This window comes from Apodemus sylvaticus, chromosome 20, assembly GCF_947179515.1.
Source record: "Apodemus sylvaticus chromosome 20, mApoSyl1.1, whole genome shotgun sequence".
Classification (NCBI taxonomy): Eukaryota; Metazoa; Chordata; class Mammalia; order Rodentia; family Muridae; genus Apodemus; species Apodemus sylvaticus.
This window is the reverse complement of record NC_067491.1, coordinates 17,080,409-17,102,326: the sequence shown is the minus strand read 5'-3', so window position 1 is coordinate 17,102,326 and position 21,918 is coordinate 17,080,409. Positions and strand designations below refer to the sequence as shown.

The 21,918-nt window shown below is 47.4% G+C and overlaps 1 protein-coding gene across 1 annotated transcript; it reads left to right on the top strand.

The window, feature by feature from the left end:
• Nucleotides 1–18,492: 18,492 nt before the first annotated feature.
• Nucleotides 18,493–19,317, top strand: Lrrc10 (leucine rich repeat containing 10). The gene has a single exon (XM_052166029.1). It carries the CDS (start codon nt 18,493–18,495, stop codon nt 19,315–19,317), a length of 825 nt encoding a protein of 274 aa, XP_052021989.1.
• The last annotated feature ends 2,601 nt before the right edge of the window (nt 19,318–21,918 follow it).

Sequence of the window (21,918 nt, the reverse complement as noted above, 5' to 3'; positions counted from 1 at the left end):
GCCAGATCCCCTGGTGCTTGTGTTACAGGCGGTGCCAGGATCTTGGATCTCAGGACAATCTTCCATGAGTTCTTCCAACATGTGCTCTCAACCGCAGAGCCAATTCTCCAGCGCCTATAATAACACTTGTGGGATAAGAAGCCGCAGTCATTTACACAAAACCCATGCTGGCTCAAGGAAGGAGGCCCTGGATCACAAAAAGCCCTTGAAGAGACAGCCTTGCTACTTTGTTGGTTCTAGAAGCAAAATGAGAGGCAGCCTGGATGGATCATCTGCATGGGAAAGGAATGTGAAGCTGGGTTTTTCTTTTTCTTTGCTGACTGTCTTGAAACAGTGAGTTAAATGTCTGGGTAAGGAACAAACAAGGGAATGGTGTCACCTGGAGCCTGGTGCTACAGCCCAAACAGAGATTAGGAGTGAGGCCCCCTCTGTGCACATTGTGGGAGCCTCAGCCTCACCAGGTCCTCTCTTTAAATCCATGGGGAATTACGAGAAGTTCCCCCCCCTGCAGGACATCACGGTCTTGACCCCTGAGCTGCTGACACCCAGTGACCCTGGGCTGGTGACAATAAACACAGTCAGTGGGCCACTGACTGGACTGTCCTCAGAGCACTGAAGTCAGCTGGCAGTGTTGGTACCAAGTCAAGAACTTCATGTAGGATGTGATTCTCCCTATGTTGTCCTGATGAAATTCATCCACTGCATTCCTTCCCCAGGAAACCCACTGCATGCTGGGATACCAGATGGCTGCCTCCATCTGGGGCCAAAATCAGCCAAAGGCCTCCTGTAGCAACCAAATCCTGTTCTCACTTCATCTAGGTGTCTCCTTCTCCACTGTCACTGGCTTCCATACATGCATCAGAGAGAGAGACAGACAGACAGACAGACGGACAAGAAGTTAGAGCTGCAACAAAACACCATGACCAAAAAGCAAGTTGGGGAGGAAAGGGTTTATTTGACTTACACTTCCATAGCACTGTTCATCACTGAAGGAAGTCAGGACAAGAACTCAAGCAGGGCAGGATCCTGAAGGCAGGAGCTGATGCAGACGCCATGGAGGGTGCTGCTTACCAGTTCCCTCAGCCTGCCTTCTGACAGAACCCAGGACCCACCAGCCCAGGGATGGCCCCACCCGCCGTGGGCTGCGCCCTCCCCCACAAATCACAAATTGAGAAAATGTCCTACAGCTGGGTCTCATGGAAGCATTTCCTCCTTTCTCTATGATGAGTCTGGCTGTGTCAAGTTGACATCAAAAAGCAGCCAATGCAGAGACAGAGACAGAGAGACAGAGAGACAGGGAGACAGGGAGAGACAGAGACAGAGAGACAGGGAGACAGGGAGACAAAGACAGGGAGACAGAGAGACAGAGGCACAGAGAAATACAGAGACTGAGAGACAGACAGAGAGACGGAGGCACAGAGAAATACTGAGAGACCGAGAGACAGATCTTTTTATGTGCACCATACACGCACACACACACACACACACAGAGAGAGAGAGAGAGAGAGAGAGAGAGAGAGAGAGAGAGAGAGAGAGAGAATCTTTTACAGAGACCAAATCTTGCCAAGCCAAGAACCAAATTATTCTTAAGATCTTTGCAGCGAGTCCCCTCATAGTGCTGGTTCCCCAAAAGACTGTGCACCCAGAAGCAAGCACAGTTCCTTCCGTCTGTCCCTCTGTCTGTCTGTTATTCGCTCAGGTATTGAAGCTGGGTTTTGCCAGTGCACGGGCCTCCTTGTTACAGACATTCAACGTCTACCCAGGAGGCCAGTCCATGATGCCGGGGGAAGCCTGCTCCACTGAGTACAGTGCCTCCCAGAGAGCAGCCTGCGGGGCAGCACGGGGTGGGGAGGGCGGGGCGGGGCGGGGCGGGGTTCGCTGCACCGTGGGGCAGGGCGGGGGAGGGGAACAGCCTTGCCTCCCGGGATGGTGGGCACTCGAGGAAGTCCGTTTGATACAGTTTCAGCGTTTGCTTTGTTTCTTATGTGGTTGTAGTCAATAACTGTTGTTACTATTAACAGTCTAAAGGAGTACGGGGACTTTGGTATCTCCCAGGAGTCTGTGGGCTTGGTTGTTGGCCACCTGTGGCCAGGCTTGTTAACCATCCCTCAGATTCCCAGGCGTGGCCAAGTGAGGTGAATAATGGAAATAAAAAAAAAATATGAGGAACCCTCCAGAGATCTTTTTTCTTTTATTAAATGCATTTATTATATGTGGGGTTTTGTTTTTGTTTTGGGTTTGGTTTTTTTTTTTTTTTTTTTTTTTTTTTGTCTTTTGTTTTTTTGTTTTTGTGTGTATGTGTGTGGTTTTTCGAGACAGGGTTTCTCTGTGTAGCCCTGATTGTCCTGGAACTCACTCTTTAGACCAGGCTGGCCTTGAACTCAGAAATCCGCCTGCCTCTGCCTCCCAAGTGCTGGGATTAAAGGTGTGCACTACCACCGCCCGGCTTATTATGTTTTTGTTCATTTATTTAATTTTCCGGTCATGTCATATGGAAATGGAAGGTACGCATGTAGAGATCAGGGGAAAACGTACTGGAATCAGTCAGCTCCTTCCACCGTGTGGATCCTGGGGACCCAACACAAGCCACCAGGCTTGGCTGCAAGCCCCCTTACCCACTGAGCCATCTCACTGGCCCATCACAGTATCAGCCTTGACCACACTGCCTTTACAGTGATATTCAGAGCCCGCTGTCAGCACCGACATCATGCCAAGGCCTCAGCACCTCAGCGAGAACCCCGATCAGCCTTCCTGTTTCCCATCAACAGTTTCACGTCCTAAAAGCTCCAAGGCTCGAGGTTCCGGAAGTTCAAGGCCACACGGGGCCACTTAATGAGACTATAATTCAAAATGAATTTTTTTTAAAGGCAGAAGAGATGGTTCAGTAGAGAGACTAGCTACGAAGGCCCAGATACCACATAAAACGCTGGATTCAGGGGCTGGGGAGATGACTCAGTGGCTAAGAGCACTGGCTGATCTTCCAGAGGTCCTGAGTTCAATTCCCAGCAACCCCGTGGGAGCTCATGACCACCTATAAAGCGATCTGGCTGGCACCCTCCTCTGACCTGCAGGCACAACACTGTATACATAATAAATAAATAAACAAATATATAAATACATAAATAAATCTTTTAAAGAAACAAACAATTTAGTGGTACACAGATGTAATCCCGGCATTCCTCTGTCAAGATGGGAGGTAGAAACTGAAGGATTGCCTGGAAGCAGGGGGGCCAGTTAGCCTGAAGGAAGGCTACCAGGGGTTCTTATCCTTCCTAATGCTGTGACCCTTTAATACAGCTCCTCCTGCTGTGGTGGCCCCCAACCACAAAATTATTTTCATTGTCCTCTCATAAGTGTAACTCTGGTACTGTTTTGATTGTAATGTAAATCTCTGCGTTTTTCCGATGGTCCTAGGTGACTCCTGTGAAAGGGTCCTAGGGTCGCGGCCCACCGGTTGAGAACCACCGCTTTAAACACATGAGCCTGGTGTGGGCAGAAAGTTCCAGACTCTATTTCAATCCCTTTCATAGTAATCATAAATGGTTTCTTTCTTGGGCTCTTTTCCTTCTGTTTGTTTTGTCTTATTATATTTTATTATGTTATTATCCCTTAGAAGCCTGTTAGTTTTCCAATGAGAATGAAAGTCAGAAAGTGGGAAGTATAGCGAGATGGAAAACTGGATTCAGGATATATTATTTGAAGAAAAAAATGTCTTTTCAATTAAAGGCCATTCCTCTCTCACATTAATATGTCCAAGATTCGGAGGGGTCTACCAATAAATTATGTCTTAAAAATCAAAATAAATAAATAAAGCACATCTTAGGAGTTAGTGGCGTTGCCCTTCGGGGAGAATGCAGGATCGTCGCGGGGACTATCTGGTTTGAATGGAATGTGGTCAGGTCAGCTTCGGCTCCAGACAGGGAAACCAGCCAGCTCCAGTTCTAAAGGCGGTTTCTTTCTCAGCCTCAGCTGGATCGGCCATCAAGACTTTTCAGCTTTCTCCCCTCTGTCTACCTATGAATCATAATGGCCCCGCCGGGGGTGGCGCCCAGGGCCAGGAGTGCCCCCTGGTGGCCAGATGACTGGCTTCTCTCTCTTCTACTGCGGACTGAAGCTTGTAGGCGTTCCCAGCACGCTCTCTGGTGAGCTGAGCAGCTATCTCCCTCGCCCAGAAGCGATTATTTGGATGCTGATGACTAATAATAAACGTTTGCCGCGATCCAAATGTGTCATCAAAATCTTACTCAGACTGTCCCTTTTAAGGCTCATGCAACTTCTATGAAGTCTGTCATCCTGCAGTTCACAGTGCAGATTGCTTGACTTTGGGACACCCAGTCTCCTCTTAATTATATATATATATATATATTTTTTTTTTTTTTTGATTTTCGGTTTTTCGAGACAGGGTTTCTCTGTATAGCCCTCGCTGTCTTGGAACTCACTATGTAGACCAGGCTGGCCTCAAACTCAGAAATCCTCCTGCCTCTGCCTCCCAGAGTGCTGGGATTACAGGCCTGCGCCACTACTGCCCGGCTCCTCTTAAATATTTTAAAGATATTTTATTTATGTGTATGGGAATTTCTTCTGTGTGTGTGTGTGTGTGTGTGTGTGTGTGTGTGTGCCACTTATGTATCTGATACCTGCAAAAGAGGACTCTAGATCCCCTGGGACTAGAGTTACAGTTTGTGAGCTGCCCTGTGGGTGCTGAGAATTGAATCCTGGTCCTCTGGAAAAGCAGCCAGCGCTCCTGACCGCTGAGCCAACTCTCCAGCCCAAGAATATCGTTAAAGATACTTTCTGCCAAACTCTTTCTACCTTCCATTTTGACGCATGCTGGTCTCTGGTTTCTACAGATTTGCATTGCCAGCAACAGGTGTTTCTTAGGACATCCAGGTCAGCCTGACCCGGAGTTAACACCAGCATTTCTTTTCTTGTCCCAGACTGCCCCAGGGCACTACCCAGAAAGAGCCAGGGTTTCTAAGGAACAGGTCAGGTGGGGATGGGAGGACGGTCTGAATGCACTGCTCTGGAAGGGACAGCTGGGGACTGGGGCTGCTTCACTTCCGGTACTGGTTGTTAAAGAGCCTGGTCTGAGGCTCAGAGCTTGGTGAGCCCTGAACAGCCAGCCAGAAACCGGGCCTGAGATTCTGGGGAAGTTTTGCTATGGACACCAGAGGGAGGTGGCTGTCTGCACAAATCTTTCCACTTTTCAGTTTCTTCAAAAGCATCTCCTCTGTTGTTGAAGCCTCTGGAGCTCACATCGGGACTGAGACACCTCCTGCCGGACGCAGCCACTGTCGGTGCAGCTCAGAGCTCGCGACCGAGAGCTCGCTGTCTAGAGTGTCCAGTGCGGCTTGTCTCAGAATTTGCAGGTGAATGAAAAAATAATGAAATAAAAGGAGGGGGACATGTCTACTTCTCAAGTATGGAAAATATTTTTATTGTGGATACAAGGAAGAAAGTAGGCAGAGGGAAGGAAGAGTCCAGGCGGAACATGGCCAGCAGGCCAAACCGTCTGTGGGAGGGGTGAAGTGGGAGGGGTGGGATGAGGGGGGGAGAGAGAGAGAGAGAGAGAGAGAGAGAGAGAGAGAGAGAGAGAGAGAGAGAGAGAGAGGATTGAGGCAGCTCAGGCTAGGAGGCCGAGAGAGCAAAGGGCGGACAAAAGGACCGAGAAACAAAACGTCTGGATTTTATAAGGAAGCACAGATGGGGGAAGGGCAGCCCAACCCTGGGCTGAAGAAGTTTTGGATAGTGGGGCGGGGTATGCAGATAAGGGATGAGGAATCTGGAACCTGTACCAGATAGGGATGAGGAATGCTGGGAGGGCCCGACAGCCATTTCTCCCGGGTTTACGACCTAACAGCAAGCCTGGGGGAGCAGTATGTCTGAGAGGACCCGCCTGCTGCTGCCTGCCCGCTCCTGTCTTCCAGTGTTTTCTCAGTAATACAGCAAGGACTGCACTAGAGCCAGAGGCAAATTATGATCACGTGGAGTGCAGCCATGATGCGGAAACTCAGTCCCAGAGCCCCAGCTTGAAGAAGCCTTGCCCTCTCATCTGCATCTAAAAAGCAGAAAACGGTGTTAGCCTCTAAGGAGCAGCCTGGGCGTGGTAAAATACCGCGTAAAAAGCCCTCCATGTGGGGAAAGGCAAGAAGGCAGCTGTTTTTATTAAAATTAACTGCAGAATCTGCCCAAAGTAAACATTTTTTGCCAAGAACCTCAAGTGTTTCCTGAAAGAGAGATCCAGACTAACTCAAGTGTCATACCGATGTTTATCGTGTATAAGCCGGACCTGTTCTGTGCGTTTTGTGTGAATTACTCTACCCCTCGGATCGATCCAACGGTAGAGGCGCTGGTGCTTTCTAGGTTTTACAAACTAGGAACCCAAGACCTGTTAATGACCCACCTCAGCTGCGTGGTAGAATGTTTGCCTAGCATTGCACACGGCCTTTGGTTTAATCCCAAGCATTAAAAAACAAAAAACAGGACCGGAGAGATGGCTCAGCTGTTAAGAGCACTGACCGCTCTTTCTCTTCCAGAGGTCCTGAGTTCAATTCCCAGCAACCACATGGTGGCTCACAACCATCTGTAATGGGGATCTGATGCCCTCTTCTGGTGTGTCTGAAGATAGCAACAGTGTACTCACATACATGAAATAAAGAAATCTTAAAACATACACACACAAGCAAAATAAAAAAAAAAACCCTTGCAAATAGCAAAAACAGGTTCAAAAACAAAACAAAAACAAAAAACCTAACGCAGAACCAATCTTGGGAGGAGGAGAGGAGGCCCTTCAGGGATGGAGGGAATGTGAACGAGACAGAACAGGGGCTATGCCAGTCTCTGTAGTATTCAATTTTAATGTCTGTCTCTGCTGCTGAAGCTAGCAAGGTATAGCCAAAGACCGTTTGGGAGATTGGCGGGTTCTTCAAAATCCAAGTGTACTCCTACCTTATAAACAAGCAATCTGTGCTCATCAGTATTTATCCAAATAAATCAAAAGCTGATGTACACAACTGCAAATCAGTGTTTATGTTTGCTTTATTCAAGACTTATAGATTTGTTCGACAGCAGCCAGGAAGCCACCCGGTAGGGAAGCGGGTAAACAGCCCAGGCATCCAAACCGGTTCAATTCACTGTGACACAGAAATGAGCCGGCAAGCTGTGAGATCTTGCACAGGGGCCATAAATCACATATCCGAGAGAAAGAAGCCAGTCTGAACAGTGACATCCCACATGAATCCAACAGGAAGATGTTCTTTAAAAAGAAGGATGAGCTGGGCGGTGGTGGCGCACGCCTGCAATCCCAGCACTCTGGGAGGCAGAGGCAGGTGGATTTCTGAGTTCGAGGCCAGCCTGGTCTACAGAATGAGTTCCAGGACAGCCAGAGCTCCACAGAGAAACCCTGTCTCGAAAAAAAACCAAAACAAACAAAAAACCAAACCAAACAACAAAAACAAAACAGGCCCCAAACCCAGGAAGCCTGCCTCCAGAGAGCATCTCTTGACACCCCAGCCCACAACCGTTATAACTAGAAGAGGAAAATCCTGACTTTTGTTAGAATTCAAAAAGAAAAATGTGTGTGAGGGAGAGGGAGTGAGCAGGGAGCGCCCTGACCAGCAAGGTTGTTAAACTGTGGACAGAGCTGTTATGTTCAGAAAAGGAGAGAGGGGTTTGAGAGAATGCGGAATACTACGATGTGGGGGAGGGGGTGCCCCAGTAGGCATCCCCGGGGACCAGACACACACTGCCGTGGTATAGAATAGAGTTTATTCAGGGCAGAGGATGGGAGTTAATGGGGTAGTGGAGGCAGAGAAAGGCAGAGAGAGGGAGAGGGTAGAGAAGTAGAGGCCGGTCATAACTATGTGAAGAGAGGGGGGAGGGGAGGAGAGCCCAAGAGGAGCAGAGAGGAAAGGGAAGAGAGGCAAGAGAAAGAGAGATAAGAGATCGAGGAGGGGCCCAGCAGCCTTTTATAGGCCAGGCCTACCTAGCAGTTGCCAGGCAACTGTAGGGCGGGGCATAATTGTGGGGTGGAGCTTAGAACCCTAACAAGAGGGGCTTTCTAACCTACGATGCTGGGGCCTCTGCTCCTCGCTGGCGCGGTGTTTGCTGTTGAACATCTACCTGAAGTGTCTCGAGAAGCCAGCAACCCCAGGGCCTTCTGCTCAGAATAGCAGCTTTGAGTCACCTGGACCCTCGGAGCAGAAAGCATTCGCAGCAGACTCATCACAAAGCCCCAGGAAAGCTCTCTGGCTACCCCATTTTTAGGCAGAGACGTTCTTTCCAAACCTGTGTTTCTGACCAAGGAGCAGGTTGGTGCTATGCTCAGTTTCAGGACCATTGTTCAAAAAAACCAAACAAACAAACAAGGTGGGGGGTGGGGGGAGAAGAAACCAACTAGGACAACTGTTGAGGCTGATTTACTCATACGCCCAGGAGTTCGGAAGTATAGGCGGTGGAAGGCGCTTCCTAACCAACAGTAGCAACTTGCCGACCTCTCTAAAAATTCCATTCAAAGTCCACAAAAAAAGCAAATTTTGCTATAAAAGAAATGGAAAATATCTGTATGGGAAACGATGTTAGTTCTCCTGGGCTCTGCAATCGACTCAACAAAAATCTGTTAAAAAAGAGAACGGTGTTGGGCTGGAGAGATGGCTCAGCAGCTAAGAGCACTGACTGCTCTTCCAGAGGTCTTGAGTTCAATTCCCAGCTCACAACCATCTGTAATGGAATCCGACGCCCTCTTCTGGTGTGTCTGAAGACAGCTACACTGTACTCACATATATAAAAGAAGAAATACATCTTGTGTGTGTGTGTGTGTCTGTGTGTGTATCTGTGTGTGTGTGTGTGTGTGTGAGAGAGAGAGAGAGAGAGAGAGAGAGAGAGAGAGAGAGAGAGAACGATTTCAGAGATTTCAGGACTTGTGGCAACTTGGTCCCATTTGGGGGAGACCCTTTGATGTAGAAGAAAATGCCGTAACAGCATCTGTGGTGAATAAAATACAAGACAGCCAGGCAGGAGGAGACTAGAGATGGTCTTCTCCAGGGCATGTGCCGGATCACCTAACTTTGCCAGGATTGCAATAGCGCCACAGGCTGGCAACCAAATCCCTTACAGAGGAGTTTGTGAGAGGCTGTGTCAAACCCATAGGATTCCAGAGACTAAAGGGAAATTTTGTATTTTTCTATCACCACGGGAATAGGTTGTAGGGAGCAGGTAGTGAACCAGAAGAGTATAGAGTTAATTAGGAAAGTTTTAGGTCTTTCTGAAACCAACCTGAGAGACATATAGATCTAGGAAAGGGAGACACCGCCGCCTCCAGCCCAGCCATTTGAGTATCCAAGGACTTCCTGGAATAATCCTTTTCCCTACATCTGATGATAATACTACTAATAAAAGGGTTATACCACGAAGCAGCTTCCGTGTGTGAGATACTGTGAACCCAGTACCTCTAGGACCTCAGGCCGAGCCCAATTTGTCAGATAAGTAAACCATGTGGTTGCTGGGATTTTAAACTCTGGAAGAGCAGCCAGTGCTCTTAACCGCTGAGCCACTCTCCAGCCCCAACCCTCTTCTTTCCAGAAAAGGAGAAAGAGATCATAGAAAGATAAACAAGGAAACAATTGATAAAGTTCAAAGAGACCTTCAGAGTCCAAGTCCAGGACCCTTGTAGCCACACTACCACACACTCAGATGGCGGTTCAAGCCGGCAGTGTCTAGCAAAGATCAGAACCAACAGGCTCCTGAAACAAAGTGATACTGAACTGATGCCAAATGTCCCTTCCCCATGAGTAAATGAAAAACGAGGAAAACAGCTAGCTCACTGTCTTGGTCAGGGTTTTACGGCTGTGAAGAGACACCATGACCAAGACAACTCTTATAAGGACAATATTTCATTGGGGCTGGCTTACAGGTTCAGAGTTTCAGTCCATTATCATCAAGGTAGGAGCATGGCAGTGTCCAGGTAGGCATGGCGCAGAAAGACCTGAGAGTTCTACATCTTCATCTGAAGGCTGCTAGCAAAATACTGGCTTCCAGGCAGCTAGGATGAGGGTCTTAAAGGCCACACCCACAGTGACACACCTACTCCAACAAGGCCACACCGCCTAATAGTGCCACTCCCTGGGCAGAGCATATATAAACCATCACCCTCACCCTGAAGTTCTAAAGGGGCCAAGTTTGTGGCACTTGGGACCCACACACTGTGTAGTCTCTTACAAGCTACATAACACAGTCACACAAATGTGCTCTGGTCATTCTGCTTTATAGCACACATTCTAAGTAGAAGCACCAAGGCCATCTCCAGCTGGTGAGATGCCATTAGCTACTCCAGGGCCCAGTTTCACAATGATTACATCAGTGGCGATGCGCTTACCAAGAGATGTCCAGTCTGCAGTGCAAAAACGCTAATAATGCCTTCTAGATATAAATTGTATCAAATAAACCCTGAAAAAAATAGAGAAGCTATCAAGTGTCGCTCAGTGGTAGAGCACTTGCCTAGAAAGTATGAAGACTGGAGTTCAGTTCCTGAAGAAGAGGAAGAAAAACACAGACAGACAGACAGACAGACACGTGAGTTCATGGGGCTGGTCTCAATTCGCTTGGATTTCATTGCATTCATCCAATATCCTGAGTTCGGGAACCCAGGGTCTTTATTCACAAACTCATACTTGGGCTTCCAGACTGCCGGCCCTGGGGGCGGGGTGGGGGCGGGGTGTTTCTAGCCTGGCAAGCATCCAGTTGGAGTGCTACTATGGCCTTTACCATAATTGGCTGGTGCTAGGAGTCAAACCATAAACTTAACTTCTATTTCCCACTGCATTGGTGGTTGTTAGATAGAAGGCAGGCTGTTGGTAACTCTGAATTTGTTGGAGGAGATTAACCTGGAGATGCTGGTCTTGTTGGGGGTTAGGCTAGAAACTGGAGCTAGGTTCAGGTTTCATGTGTGTGTGGGGGGGGAGGGGGGGCAACTTGGAAACCAATGCTAAACAGCCTGTTAGTTTGCCTGAGTTCAAATTCTCTAAAATGGAGTCTGAATTGAAAGGATTTGGCCTCTCATAGCCTTCCCTGATGTCCCCTCATCTACAAATATCTAAACACACATCGGCCCCAGACATCTGTTTCATTGTTTAAAATTTGCATCTTCCGGCCAGAGGGAGCCAGGCAGAGTGAGCGGGGGTCAGGAATAAAATAAAATAAAATAATAAAATAAAAATTGCATCTTCTTCCCACACATTCGAGGTTGCATTGGCTCATTGACTCCCAAGGCTGCTCCGTGAATTCCAGGAGGTTCTAAATTACTGGGAGTTCTAGCGATGTGACTCTGCTTTCCGACACTACTGCAAACATCTATATCCCAGAAAAATTCGAGGAGACATAAGACACGCCTAACAGAGAAGAGGCAGACGGCTGAGAGGAAACCCCTGACGTAGGCTAAGTTTCCTCTGCTCAGTGTATTGGAGTATTAACACCCACTCGGTCCTCATCAGAAGGACAGCGCTACCGTTGTCATCTATGTCTGAGAAATGTAAGCTTGTAAACAGGTTAAGCTGCTTCTCCAAAGCCATCTAATCAAAAGATGATGGAGGTTGGTGCTGAAGGTGTGTCTGAGCGTCACGTGATGCTTCACACGTGGATTTCTCTCCTTACCTGGTCACCAAGAAGAAGAGAGGAAGAACATGGAGGGGGGAGGGGGAGGGAGAGTGGGTGCAGAGAAGAAGCCAGAGACTGGAGGGGACTTGGCTTGGTGGGTCCTTTGTAAAACACACAGTCAATTCAAATCTTACAGGTTCAAATCCAAAACTTCCTTCACAATATTAACCCATCAGCCCACAATTTATTAGGAAGTTTTAGAACTATCAAACTGCCGAAGGAAAGTCTTTTCTTTTTAAAAACCTCTATGATGCTTTTTGGATCCAAGCTGGCCTTGAACTCACAAACCTCAACCTCAGTCCCCTGAGCACTGGTAGCTGGGAACAAATGCATGCACAACCACAATCAGCTGCAACAAAGGAAAGTATTGGATGTCACCTTTAGTGTTATCATCATTATTTTTATATTCTAGATGTGGGTGGTCCTGAAGTTCTGCGGCACATATGTAGAAATCAAGGAACAACTTTGTGGAGTTGATCCTCTCCTTATAGCTTAAAAAGGGTTCCAGAAATCAAACTCAGGTTACCGAACTTCTGGAGCAAGCAGCCTTATTCACTGAGACATTTTCCTGGCCCAGAAATTCATAAAAGGCAGGCTATATGTGGAGTATTTCAATACTAGCCCACCCACTGTATTCAATTGAAAGAAAATCTTCCCGACACTACAAACCATTTGTTCCACTGAAGAATATACACTCCTAGCTGTTTACTCTGCGGGGTGATTTGGTGATACAGTCCCCAGGAAGAAGACCGATTGGCTTGCCCTGGCACAGACAGCTAAGGGTTCCTTAACCTTAGAGCACGAGATACTGGGGGGGGGGGGGGGTAGATGATTCTTAGTTGAGGGGAGGGTCTGTCCTTCACACTGTAGACTATTCAACAGCACCAGACCCCTCCCCACTAAACACTGCTGTCTGTCTCTCGGTTACAACAATCTCCTCTCTGTGTGAGGGTGACCACAGGGAGCAATTGAACTTAAGCATTTTGCTCCAACATATACAGTAATTGTGATTCTGTATCAAAACCAGGCAAATAAACAAAGCATTCAAATGTTACCAACGGTCTCCTGGAGGAGGGAAATTGCTATGAAGAACAAACCTCACAAGATTGCACAGACGGCTCCTCGGGAGAGAGAGAACATGTAGCTCTTGCAGAGGACCCAAGTTTGGTTCCCAGCATCATATCAGGTGGCTCAAAAGTAACTCCCACAGCTCAGGAAGAAATATATGAGGTCTGTTTTCCAAGGGTGTTAATGTTTTCTTAGCTGTTTATTGTTGAGCCAATAAAGTTTGTAAATCCTAAAAATGGAAGAGGGGGGAGGGAAGAGGGAGGAAGGAGGAGAAGGAGAGGAGGAGGAGAAGGAGGACAGACAGACACAAGGTCCCAATTCAGATCATAAATGGTCTCTTTAATAGCAGTCTTTGCTCTCAATACTAAACTCTACCGCCACCTTGTGAACGGAGTATGATAGTATCCCTCTGAACTCATCAAAATCTAACTAAAACAAATTCTTTTATTTTTTAACTTTTAAAGTCACGGAATCAATCAGGTGGGTAAAGGTGGCACATGCCTTTAATCCCAGTACTCCAGAGGCAGAGGCAGGTGGATCTCTGTGAGTTTGAGCCTGGTCTACAGGAAGAGTTCCGGAACAGCAAGGACTACACAGAGAAACACTGTCTTGAAAAAATAAAATAAAAAACAAAACAAACAAACAAAATCATGGAATCAAGTTAGCAAACTGCCTCTCTGGCAGGAGCTGTTTGGACGGATGGCTCGGGTTTCAGTCTTGACTGGTGGTGTTGAAACTGACAGCTGATGTGCTCTTTCCCGTGTGGGTTGTGCTTGTAACACAAAGTTATGGCTTTGAATGTGGCTGGGTCCTTTTGGAGTCTTAACATCATAAACCTCCCACTGAAGACCTTTTAGAACTGCATGATTGTTTAGAAGACCACTGGGGGTGAGGGAGGCCTGGAGAGATGGCTTAGAGGTTAACGGACTGCTCTTCCAAAGGTCATGAGTTCAAATCCCAGCAACCACATGGTGGCTCACAACCATCCGTAATGAGATCTGACGCCCTCTTCTGGAGTGTCTGAAAACAGCTACGTGTACTCACATATACTAAATAAATAAGAAAGAAAGAAAGAAAGAAAGAAAGAAAGAAAGAAAGAAAGAAAGAAAGAAAGACTTGGGTCCCAGCTCTAGGAAGCAACACACATCCCATCTTAAGTCTGCCGAATCGACTATTCACAATAATCACATAGATACAGGAAGAAAAATCACCTCGCAGGATCAGGCAGCCACAGGAGGAAGGGGGGACCCCAGGCTAGTTCTGGGGCCACTTGTGGTTCTTTTGGTCTGTGGGCACACAACTCACCGTATATTTAACTCAACTTATGTTTAGGGAGCTCCTCCCTCTGTGACTCTTGGGGCTGGAAACCATCTTCTCCTTCTGACTGAATCTGAGAGCTCCAGGCACCCTTTACAGCCAGGGTGGGACTAGGGCAAAGGGCTCCTCCCTCTGTGCCCCGATTCAGCCGCTAGGGGTGTAGGAAAGCAGAAGAAAGCTAAGGTGAAGCCCACCTCTGCAGAAGAGACAGCCAGGGGCCAGGGCAGCAGTTTGTACCACGGGCCAGAGACACAAGTCAGCAGAAAATCACTTCCAAACCACGAGACTTATGGTCAGCTACCCAGCGTCTGTTGGGGATGGGTGGGGATGGTGGTGAAGTGCTGAACGGAAGTCCTGTGTGTTGGAACAAAGAGTAGGAAATGCTCTGCCTTCCCAGCCCCAGCATTCCCTGCCGGGGTGAAATAGTGTCCTCAGTGTTGTCATTGCATTGTTAACTACCAGGATCACGCACTCATTCATAGCCCGCGATCAGCAAGTATGTGACGTCATTATAAAGGCTCTTTGAGCCACTTGTTTCTCGTAGACGAAACGGAGTAAAACACTTACCTATGTCTAAGACCTTTATACGCTATACCAAAGTATGTGGCACTGGGTCTATTTAGCACTTAGCAGGTGCTCAGTAAATAACAGCCAGTAGGAATACCTCTCTAGTTATCATTTCTAGGGACAATGAGGGCGCTGCTTCATGACCATTTGTGGTCACCACGGACTAGGCTAAATATAGAGGCAAAGCCGAGCACTTGTCCAGAGACTACTTATTATAATAACACAAATACGCAAAGCAAGGAGAGGGCTCAAGATAATAGCCCTTGACATCCGAAGCCCAGAGAGGCCGGAACCCGCAGCTTTGGTCACAATCCCGTGAGTAGGAAATGAGTGCTGACAGGATCCGCGGGCCACCCGCTCTCTCTCCTGGATGCTCCGGCCTGTGACTCTGTCGGGTCTGTTACAGGGGAGGTGTGGCAGAAGGACCCTGGTGACCCAGCTCTTCCTGCCAAGCCTGGGTGCTCTTTCCAAACAGCAAGCAAGCTGGTGGTGAGCGGGCTCTTTGTCTTCTGGGTTAGTTTTACATTTTATTTTATTATTATCTCCGTTTTGTTTTTTTAGATGGTGTCTCACTCTGCAGACCAAGCCGTCTGGAAACTCACTGCGTAATCTGGGTTGACCTTAAGTTTGCAGCAATTCCTCTGCCTCAACGTGTCAAGGACTGGGCATACACCATCATGCCCTGCCAAGGTTTAATTTTAAAATAATATATGCCTGTTTAAAAAAATTCTAATGGCACTAAAGATAGTTAGCATCCCCCAGGCTATCCTAAATCTCTAGGAAGATTTCTTATAAACAATCACCATTACTTTTTTTTTGGTTTTTCGAGACAGAGTTTCTCTGTATAGCCCTGGCTGTCCTGAAACTCACTCTGTAGACCAGGCTGGCCTTGAACTCAGAAATCCGCCTGCCTCTGCCTCCCAAGTGCTGGGATTAAAGGCGTGAGCCACCATGTCCGGCTTCACCATTACTTCTTAACAGAAATATTTACTCTCACACAAAGATGATTTTTCATAAACATATAAAAGTATGATTTTTCATAGGCGGAAATTATAAAATTGTTCTGAGCATTGCTTGGGTAGGTGAAAGGTACCATTGCTTCTGATTACATATTGGTTAAGGCTTGTTGGAACTGGAGAAAATCTGAAAAGGATGTAGGCCTTTGGCAGACTTTTTACAGACTTCTAAGTATCTTCTCAGGTGGATTTGTACAAATTAATCTGTTTATCTTTAAGTTATCTTTACTATAGCAAGCTAATATAAGATTTATACTCTTATAGAAGAAGGAGGAGATCTATACTATAACAGGGCAATAGAAGGAGGAGGTCTATACTCTAACACAGTAATAAGATCTATTTTATAACAGGGTAATACAAGGAGATCTGTAGTCTAACAAGGCAAGAGAAGGAGGAGATCTATACTATAACAGGGTAATATAAGGAGATCTGTAGTCTAACAAGGCAAGAGAAGGAGGAGATCTATACTATAACAGGGTAATATAAGGAGATCTATACTATAACAGGGCAATAGAAGGAGGAGATCTATACTCTAACACAGTAATATAAGGAGATCTATTCTATAACAGGGTAATACAAGGAGATCCATAGTCTAACAAGGTAACAGAAGGAGGAGATCTATACTATAACGCAGTAATATAAGGAAGAGACTCATGGCTTGGTCAGTTCACTTTCCTCCCCAGATTCCGTGGGGTGCTGAATGGGGCACTGGAGCTGTGAGGAGGGAAGTGTCCGTCCCCAGAGTTCACTCAGGCACCCAGGATGACCCGAAGTGCTGCCAGTTCCAGCATGTGACTTCCACATACTTTACTGACTTGTAAAGTCACCCTAGGTGACAATATGCGGCCAGGGAGTTGGGGAGAGGAGCCTGTTCCTGCTGTGCCGCAAAGAGTCACAGAGGAGATGTTAAGCTGTTTTTTGCATCCATTTCGAGTAGACAGATCTTTAATAGTTATTTGTGTGTGTGTGTGTGTGTGTGTGTGTGTACATACAAGTGTGCAAGTCCCCACAGAGGCCAGAAGAGGATGCTGGATCATCACACACACACACACACACACACACACACACACACACACACACCCCTGCAGTTAAAGGTAGTTTTATTTTATTTTTGGTTTTTTTTTTTTTTTTTTCAAGACAGGGTTTCTCTGTATAGCCCTGGCTGTCCTGGAACTCACTCTGTAGACCAGGCTGACCTCGAACTCAGAAATCCACCTGCCTCTGCCTCTCAGAGTGCTGGGATTACAGGCGTGCGCCACCACCGCCTGGCTTAAAGGTAGTTTTGAACCTCCAGATATGAGGGCTGGCTGGTGTGGAACCTGGGTCCTCTAACAGGGCAGCAAGTGCTCTTAACCTTCCAGCCATCTCTCCAACCCCCAGGGGTCAGACCTTGAAGGCCTCGTTCTTGAGCAATCCTTGGAATGTCCTATGGCCGCCGAGAAGCACAGGGCTTTGATGGGCGTGTAAATGCACCTGGTGCAGTTGCCCCCTAGGATCACATTCTAAGTAATCAATGCTTTACCCGGTTCCTTCTTGTCCTTTGTCAAAGAGAAAGAAGGGCTTTTTTTGGTGTTTGTTTTGACAGAGATGGAGTGGGATCCCAGGCAAGCCTTCACTTCTGCCTCACGAGCATTCCACCACTGGGCTACACTGCCAGCTCAAACATAGCCTTTTAAAGTGTGGCAAGATGTTATCGGGAAGCAGAGCAGGAATGTACAAAGCCAAAGCGTTGCTTCTGAGTACACACTGGTTAAGGCTTGTCGGAACTGGAGAAGTAAAGGATGTAGGCCTTTGGCAGCACGTTGGGAGGGTGTTGGTGGAGCTTCGTGCTCTGCTCAGGATGGAAGCAGGGCCTTGTTCAGGTTGGGTGAGCTCTGTCCCAGCCATTGCTGCCCCTCCCCTTTTTTAAACTCCCCCCCCCCCATATATTCTTTATTTACATTTCAAATGATTTCCCCTTTCCTGGATCCCCACTCCCTGGAAGTCCCATAAGCCCTCTTCCCTCCCCCTGTTTCCCCATCCACCCCTTCCCACTTCCCTGTCCTGGTAGTACCCTACACTGCTACACTGAGCCTTTCCAGGACCAGGGGCCACTCCTTCCTTCTTCTTGGGCATCATTTGATTATGTGAATTGTGTCTTGGGTATTCCGAGCTTCTAGGCTAATATCCACTTATCAGTGAGTGCATACCATGAGTGTTCTTTTGTGACTGGGTCGCCTCATTCAGGACGACACTCCCCAGTTGACACTGCTGCTCTCGCATCTGTATATACACGGGTGTTTAGAAGAGCCACACATTATAAGTTACCTACTGGTCCAGTGTGAAGAACCATTTAAGTCATTGGATATGCATGTGAAATACTGTGTGAGGGTTTAAAGTAATTGTATATTTTATAGCTGCAAGTACAAAATTATCTCCATGATGTGACTTTTTAAATTCACACGTAATTTAAAAAATTAATCATTTGTAGCATAAAGGAGATGGCTAGGCTTTCAAATGTTTACAATTCTAGCTATTTAGTACAAATATAGGTGGTTTTTTTTTTTTTTCATTTTTACCTTTCTACCTTTGTCACAGCATTTTATCATTAGAGGAAAAAAATCAGGAAAGAGTAGATAAGAGATCAGGGCTTAAGTGATTAAAGACAAATATGTGAATTGGACATGGCGTCCCAGACCCTGCCTGTCCCGCCTGTCACCAGACACTCTAGCTGCTATCTGGAGTACTTTATTCTGTCAAAGTGACTGGCTTTTGTCACAGAATTCCGGGTTATAAAGAGAGAGTAGAAGGATCCCGAGCAGTGAGTAGAGAGCCAGCCCACTCCCTGACAGAGTTGGTGGGCAGGGGCTCGCCCGCCCGGCAGCCAGCTTCACGCATGGGGAACACCATCCGGGCCCTCGTGGCTTTCATCCCCACCGACCGCTGCCAGAGTTATGTGGTGGGAGACCTCCGGGAGATGCCTCTGGACCGGATGGTGGATCTGAGCGGGAGGCAGCTGCGTCGCTTCCCACTGCACGTGTGCTCCTTCACCGAGCTGGTAAAGCTCTACCTCAGCGACAATCACCTTCACAGCCTGCCTCCCGACCTGGCCCAGCTGCAGAACCTGCAGATCCTGGCTTTGGATTTCAACAACTTCAAAGCTCTCCCCCAGGTGGTGTGTACCTTGAAACAGCTCTGCATCCTTTACCTGGGCAATAACAAACTCTGTGACCTCCCGGAGGAGCTCAGCCTGCTCCAGAACCTCCGGACCCTGTGGCTTGAGTCCAACTGCCTCACCCGGCTGCCCGATGTGGTGTGTGAGCTGCGGCTCCTTAAAACCCTGCACGCGGGTTCCAACGCCCTGCGTCTGCTGCCCGGCCAGCTCCGGCGCCTGCGCGAGCTCAGGACCATCTGGCTCTCCGGGAACCAGCTCGCTGACTTCCCCCCTGTGCTGCTTCGCATGCCCTTCCTGGAGGTGATCGACGTGGATCGGAACAGCATCCGCTACTTCCCCAGCCTGGCCCACTTGACAAATCTGAAGCTGGTCATCTATGACCACAATCCTTGCAGAAACGCCCCCAAGGTGGGCAAAGGCGTTCGCCGTGTTGGGAGATGGGCAGAGGAGACCCCAGAGCCTAACCCCAGAAAAGCTAGGCGATACGCGCTGGCCAAGGAAGAGAATCAAGAGCCACCTCCCCCACTTCTTCCCCCCAGCTCTTGAGCAGCTGCAGTTGAAGGCCAATTCAAAGGACCCAGATGTTCCGAAGCATCTCCTTAGAGCGGGAATGGATGGTCCTGGCTCATCCCCGGGCTGATGGAGAGCCAGGTGAGATGCCCTAAAGGAATACTGCGAAGAAGAAAACCTTTCCAGTCCACAGCACCTCTTCTTAGGGCTGGTCCGGAACCCAGCGTGACTGTCACTCCTGGGCCAGAAGCAGCTATTTTGAAACACCGAAGAGCAAGACGGGTCACAGCACATAACCCTCTCCCACCATCCAGAAATGGCCGGTCACAGGCTGGTGAGTGCTTCAAAGACAGTCTTTCTTAAAATAAAGAAAACAACGCTATCAAGTGCTCAGGTGGCCTGTCTCTAGCTCTCATACATGCCTTTTCCTTACTATGAAGCTCTGTATAGTATCAATGTACTGGTGTTACTAATTTGGCTCCTGAAAGGGATAACTCTACCTAGTCAGTCTTGATTTGAAGAGAAAAACACAGGCCTGAGCTTCCCAGCTGTTTTAACACCTGTTGTAAACACCACAAAGAAGCCTTTCGGGGGAGCTGGGCCCCAGAACTTCGGAGTGCTTCAAGCTAGTTCCACTCCTTTTCCCTTGTAAGGTTGGACCTAAAGTCCGCTCAGACTGCTGTCATCTGAAAAGCTGAGCCTTCCTTCCCCAGACAGCCTGGCAATTCCTAGGGTAAGTGCAGGCTGCCCTTCAGAACACAGCCATGCTTCCCGAGACAGACTTTGTTTAAGGCAGAATGTAAAAACCAGTTCACCTAAGACAAGCGTTTCAAGTTTGAAGTGGAAGTCTCAGCCTTTATCTTGGCTTTTTATCATAATTTGTTTGGGTTTTCCTTCATAGGGTCTACTGACAGTCTACAATAGGTTTTTGGCCATTATTTAGGGAGGAATGTTATCAGAAATGCAAAAATTCTAAACTGCTGTCAGTATATATGATTTAATAACCTTCCCAGAACACAAGGACAAAACTTGTCATTCTAACTAAGACAAACCAGATTGAGGTTTTATAAAGAACCTCGGAGGACTGACCTTCACAGGCCCAGCTCTGGAATGTCAGAATCCTTTCAGAAATGCTGCTGGCTAAGTCAGAGGTCCTGGAGTATCACATAACCTGTCACCACCTCTTGGGTGCAGAACATCTGCAGCCCAGTGATCAGACCGCCAAAGATGCCTTTAATCATTAACTGTAATGTTTATTCCCATAGGGACAGATTTCTCCCCATAGCAACGAGTCCATCTTCTACTAGATTACTAGAATGCTTTTTTTTTTTTTTTTTGGTCTACTCTTATTCAGGTGACTGAAGCCATATACTCTGCTGATTCTAAATGCAATTTGCAAACAAGAATTTGCCTTCCAAGGCAGCTCCTGCTACCGCCGTTTACTGGTTGCTTTTCTGACCAGTCTTCCCTCTCAAGGTGAACAGGCCCGTCTTCTTCAGCATAAGCTGCCTTCTACAGCCTAGAGTTGAAGCTCACTGACCAGAGTTCTCACTGAGGACCTAAAGTCCGCTCAGACTGCTGTCATCTGAAAAGCTGAGCCTTCCTTCCCCAGACAGCCTGGCAATTCCTAGGGTAAGTGCAGGCTGCCCTTCAGAACACAGCCATGCTTCCCGAGACAGACTTTGTTTAAGGCAGAATGTAAAAACCAGTTCACCTAAGACAAGCGTTTCAAGTTTGAAGTGGAAGTCTCAGCCTTTATCTTGGCTTTTTATCATAATTTGTTTGGGTTTTCCTTCATAGGGTCTACTGACAGTCTACAATAGGTTTTTGGCCATTATTTAGGGAGGAATGTTATCAGAAATGCAAAAATTCTAAACTGCTGTCAGTATATATGATTTAATAACCTTCCCAGAACACAAGGACAAAACTTGTCATTCTAACTAAGACAAACCAGATTGAGGTTTTATAAAGAACCTCGGAGGACTGACCTTCACAGGCCCAGCTCTGGAATGTCAGAATCCTTTCAGAAATGCTGCTGGCTAAGTCAGAGGTCCTGGAGTATCACATAACCTGTCACCACCTCTTGGGTGCAGAACATCTGCAGCCCAGTGATCAGACCGCCAAAGATGCCTTTAATCATTAACTGTAATGTTTATTCCCATAGGGACAGATTTCTCCCCATAGCAACGAGTCCATCTTCTACTAGATTACTAGAATGCTTTTTTTTTTTTTTTTTGGTCTACTCTTATTCAGGTGACTGAAGCCATATACTCTGCTGATTCTAAATGCAATTTGCAAACAAGAATTTGCCTTCCAAGGCAGCTCCTGCTACCGCCGTTTACTGGTTGCTTTTCTGACCAGTCTTCCCTCTCAAGGTGAACAGGCCCGTCTTCTTCAGCATAAGCTGCCTTCTACAGCCTAGAGTTGAAGCTCACTGACCAGAGTTCTCACTGAGCATGTTCTTATAAATCACTAACGCTTGGAGTATAGCCAACCTCTTTTTCTAAATCAGTAAGTTTGCCACAAACGTAACTTTCTCGAACGTGGCTGATTTTGCTGCCAAAAATTGTTTCCGCTCTTAAGCTTTCAATCACGTTTATATGGAATTTACATTTCTTTTACTTCAGTGGCTCTCCA

Excerpts from the sequence above, each read along its gene's own strand:
- Lrrc10 (XM_052166029.1), top strand. The coding sequence starts at position 18,493 with ATGGGGAACACCATCCGGGCCCTCGTGGCTTTCATCCCCACCGACCGC.